The 5,015-nt window shown below is 38.2% G+C and overlaps 2 protein-coding genes across 2 annotated transcripts in view; both read right to left on the reverse strand.

Annotated features, from left to right (window-relative positions):
• The window catches only part of LOC106938702 (sodium/glucose cotransporter 1-like), a gene marked incomplete at its 3' end in the record, with an annotated part of 55,738 nt that overhangs the window by 36,362 nt on the left and 14,361 nt on the right, over nt 1–5,015 (reverse strand). The gene's annotated exons all lie outside the window — the stretch shown is intronic.
• Nucleotides 1–5,015, reverse strand: part of LOC106938705 (sodium/glucose cotransporter 1-like) — an 18,749-nt gene that overhangs the window by 10,092 nt on the left and 3,642 nt on the right. The window contains exons 3-11 of the mRNA XM_015020839.1: nt 3,150–3,254; nt 2,940–2,999; nt 2,747–2,851; nt 2,555–2,660; nt 2,069–2,149; nt 1,743–1,951; nt 579–714; nt 377–484; nt 138–288 (exon numbers count right to left, since the gene is read on the reverse strand). Of these exons, the coding sequence (XP_014876325.1) occupies nt 138–288; nt 377–484; nt 579–714; nt 1,743–1,951; nt 2,069–2,149; nt 2,555–2,660; nt 2,747–2,851; nt 2,940–2,999; nt 3,150–3,254 (1,061 nt within the window). The remainder of the gene's footprint in view (nt 1–137; nt 289–376; nt 485–578; nt 715–1,742; nt 1,952–2,068; nt 2,150–2,554; nt 2,661–2,746; nt 2,852–2,939; nt 3,000–3,149; nt 3,255–5,015) is intronic.

Below are 5,015 nucleotides of genomic sequence, written 5' to 3' on the forward strand. Positions count from 1 at the left end.
ACCACAGGGATCCAGGCTATGCTTATTCCAATAAGGACCACAATAAACACCCTGAAAGGAAGAATAAACAAAGAATAATGGCTATAGCCAAGCATGAAAACAGTAATCATATTAACATCAAGCCAACACAGTTTTACCTGCCAGCAATCATCAGTTCCCTCTCTTTGGCACAGGGACGGACCTTAGTATAGATGTCCATGGTGAAGAGAGTACTAGCACTGTTAAATATTGAAGTAAGGGAGCTCATTAGAGAGGCCAACATCACTGACAGCATCAAACCCCTCAGACCTGAAGAGAGACAGACAAAGGCGAAGGAAAACATAAAGAAACAAAAGTGTTGATTGAAATTTTAAGACAATGTTGTCGATCCACTCACCATTTGGCATAAGATCCACAACAAGTTTGGGATAGGCAATGTTGGTGCATCCAACACTAGCTCCACAGTAATCGTTACATTCTTCCGGGATCACACATGCCACCACATCTGAATGTTTTAAGAAATTGTTTACACTTTATTGTTGTTTTACACCAGATTTTTCGCTCAAGACAACAGAACTTGGAAACAGAAAAACACGCACCAGGATACAAGATCCTGCTTATCATCCCAGGAAAAACCATGAGAAACATGGGCAGCAGCTTCAGGTAACCACACAAAATGCAACCTGCTTTCACATGAGAGAGATTCTTGGCTGAGAGGCAACGCTGGACAATCACCTACACAAAAAGACGGAGCATTTAAAGGCAGTGTTAAATACTTAATTCTTCTACTGTATCAAGAAAAATGTTTGGATTTTTTTAGCAGAGCTTTTGCTGCTTTACGTCATTTAAAGTTCGTCACTCAGAAAAACTCTAAAGTAATTTCAATAAATTGTAATTGGTTGTGGTGAATGTGCCTGTAAATGAATAACTATTTCTGTGCATGCAACTTTGAGTGAGCAGATGAAGCACAAACATATTGATGATTTCAATTTAAGGCAAATGGAGCTTTTGAGATGAATCATTTGAACTGAGCCATAAATTAATAAATGGCAATGTTAGAAAACAAAAGCTAAGTAAAAGTATGACTCATAGTAATATTAGGATAACGACTATTACATGTACTGGACATTTCTTATCTTTTAATAAAAAACAACATGGCAGATGTGGCTATTGACAGTCGTTAGATTATACAGTATGTCCGTTTACCTATACATTAGACACATTTAGCATAGCTTGTCGTGCACATTACATAGCAACAAAACATAAACATCATTCACTATGACTAAAATTATTTCAATGAAAGCTAACCAACAGAGACACACACAAGTACTTTCTCTCATTTGAAAATGGGTCAAATTTGGTCTGTTTTACATTTACTGTCGGTGTTAAAGTAAAAACAGGATGCCATTATTTATTTGTGAACTGAAGAATTTGTGTCTAGGCAACTATAGGTTCAAGAAATCTCAGGACGTTAGCAAAATATTTGTAAAGTAATTGCAATTCAGCTCATAGATCACCCTTTTACTCCAAAGGGCTATTATATGACATGGCTCTTCACTATCAGCTGGCAACCTTAGACCGCCTCAGTGATTTTGTCCAAAACAGGCGAGATAAAAGAGCGTGAATGCGCGTACGGTTATGTAAAAATCAACTGGATGAGTTTATGGCCTTAGATTGTTTCTGGTATGCAGTAAAACCTGTTACTGAGTCAGTGGAATTAAAGCATCCACACAGTCAAAGGTACTGATAGTATTTTTACTGACCTGATCAGTGCACCAGTACCAGGTGGCCTGGATGGTGAGTCCAAACACCAGGCCGGGCCAGGGCAGGTCTCCTGTTATTGGATCTCTGAAAAGGTGGAACGAGTCTTTCCGAGGTTCATAGCACTCTGCACTGATGTTAGAGGTGTTTGTGGGAATTGCAGCCATGTAGCGTGTCTCGAAATTTGCATAACCCCCCACTTCATTGAAAGCTGAGGGAAGACAGGGAGATATGGTTACACTAAGGCTCACTCTTCCATTTCTTAATGATGTCACAATGAAACAAATCAATAGTGCAAGATAAAATAATAAGGATTATTGCTTATTACCAAAACCCATGAGAATGAAGGATCCAATAACCATGATGACGGTCTGTAAGGCATCTGTATATATCACCGCAGCAAGTCCACCTGAAATAAAACATGGCGTTAGCAATATGTAACCTTTTTATTCAGAAGTGTAGACAGTAATATGTGCACTAGAGTATAGGATTATCTTGTTTTTATGTCTGTTCTTTTCCCGCTTGTCTTGTAGAAGTTATGTGAAGGTGTGTGCAGATTATTGCAGAGCAGCAACTATTAGAGGCTTATTGTACTCCATGGGCAATTAACCACAAACACACCACAGATATACAAGCCAGGAAAGGAGGAGTTTTCTCTTTACATGTGTTTTTGATCTACCCAGTACATTCAGCCTTGAGAAGACTTTACCCTCACTCAGGGTGTCATTTACATAGATAAGACATTTTGTAGGCAAGGTTTATGAGAAAAATGTTGATCTCCAAAAAGGAAGTGAATTTCTTCCTGAGGATGCACCTGTGACGGTGTACAGTGCAGTGATCGCCAGTAGAGCGATAACAGCAAAGTAGATGTTCAGTCCAAGAGCTTGCTGGATGAAAATGGCACCAGAGAACATGTCGGCCTGGGAGGAGACAGAAAGGATCTTTTACTTTAATTTGTTAAATGAATTGTTGAAATGTTCAAAGGTTAGAAAGAAAAAACCCATACAGAGATCTTTGTAAAGACGTAGAGAAAGAGGGAGAGCACAGAGAGATAGATACGAATCCGCTGTCCTCCGAACCTCTTCTTCAGGTACTCAGGCATGGTGACCACCTAGACAAATTTGATAATATTTCGTTTTATCAAGGCTCAATGACTATAACAGGTGCACTTTTCAACAGAAAATGCACATGCTGTTTACCCCAGCTTTGATGTAGATCGGCACAAAGAGCCATCCCAGAATAACGACAACAATAAGAGCCTGGAACAAACAAAACATGGCAAAACATTGAAACAATCAAGAAAATATTAAACATAAACAGGATTTTTACTTCTCAGTTTCTCCAAACCAATTATTTTGCATTATGAGATCTTGTCTTTCCTATTTGGAAAACATACCACAAATACTCACGTTCCACTCAAATCCACCAACGGCAATTCCAGAAGCTGCAGCAGTACCAGCGATACCTACAAAGTGGCCGCTGCCAATGTTGCTGGCAAAGAGTGATGCTCCGATCTGTAAAAAAAAAAAAAAAAATGTTTGTTTAATTTACAAAGGGGTCCCAAAACAATCTAATGAACACACTTGGAACATTTTCTGTCTTTAAGGCACTTTCAGGATGATATGATATCTCATTCAGGACAGGTTTAATGTAAGGAATGCAGAAGTTATAGCTCATGCCCTGGATGAGACTGTGTGTGTGGAGATTCTTGAGATTCTAATTCTGACTACAGCCCACATCTTATGAATCTCCCCAAAACTATTGAACGGGATCTGCATGTCAGTCCTGTTGTTGTGGATTTTACAGTTGCAGGAAACCTTTTTTCTATCTCACTTTTTCCTTCCAGTCAATTATCTATTAACCTCTTTGGATACAGCCCTCTGTGAATACTCAACTTCTTTAGCATTGACTTTTTGTGACTTTCCTCACTGATAAGACAACTGTCAAGTCAGCAATCCTCCATGTGTAGGCCTTAACTTGGCCACACCATTTGTTATTGGTGTGTTTGTCTTTCTTATTTTGTGGGTGGCATGGGTAGTTCGTTTATCTATGCTGACATAATCATAATGAACCTTATGCACTAACATATATAGTATGCAGTAAGTTGTTTAATTGGATTACTGAATACAATTAACTTTTTGATTATTTTGTAAGACATTCAACTCTAAACTGTGACAATAAAAAGCTTTACCTCATTATGTCTTATAGATGGGAAATCATTGTCTTTCTTATGACGTTAAACGTTAACTCAGGAGTAGATAAGATCGACAGAACCACCTCATTTACAGCCTTGTTTAATTTGGTCATGTTTGCAGGAATGTATTCTTTTTTCTGATTTCTTTTCCAAGCATTACAGTGAGGAAAGATTTGGTCTCATCTGTCCATTTTAAGAAAAGTCTCATGGTTCCACTCTTGTTACCACTTTGCAATCCTGGCTTTTCAGTGTTCAGCATTCTCCTGCAAACCCATCCTAACAAGCCAAGCTTCTGTAGTTGTTTTTAGTTTTTTATATTTTTTCTTTTTTATTATTATTTCTTCTGACTAATTCTTCTATTAAAGACCTCAATTAGTATTTACCACGCTGGGGCCTGTGCAGCCACAGATTCAGCTTCATTTCAACAGATTCAAGCCCATTTTGAACGAAAACAACAAATTGGATTTTTGCTGCTTCTTACCCATTCAGTCCAATCTAACTTGTATGTGACCAACGTGTCACCCCTGTTCAGGAGAGTGAACTTTTTTTTAATTGTACCTCTTCTCCATCACATCTGTAATAGTTCTCAAGACTGTTAAAAAAATTAATCAGTTACAAAATGTTTCTCATTTGTTGTCAGATACCCACCGGCCACCACACCATACTCCTTCCTGCAAGGAAAAAGCCACCCACAGTGGATCGATTGGTGCGGACCATGGCCTGCAACAGGACAAGGAAATACAAAACAAGCTTATTATCCATTTTAGCTCTAAGTTAGTGTTCTATACACTGAGCAACACAGAACACCAGGAATAGTTTACAGATTAGCCATGACATTCCTTTATGATTCATTTTTGTGCAAAAAAAAATTAGTTTAATCTGTTTGTTTTACCTAAAGCAGCAGCAAAAAAAGCATTTAATTTTTGTAGCAATTTGCTTAAGCAGTTTACAACTCACAGCAACACAACTGTAAATAAATCATGCAAACACACTTTCGATTAGTTGACAGTTTGCAACACTTACAATAACTCCCACAGCCAAGACAACCAGAAAGTAGATGACGATAACAGAGATGTCGGCT

This window comes from Poecilia latipinna, unplaced genomic scaffold (genome assembly GCF_001443285.1).
Source record: "Poecilia latipinna isolate Pla-1442-1.1 unplaced genomic scaffold, P_latipinna-1.0 Scaffold2671, whole genome shotgun sequence".
NCBI classification, from domain to species: Eukaryota; Metazoa; Chordata; class Actinopteri; order Cyprinodontiformes; family Poeciliidae; genus Poecilia; species Poecilia latipinna.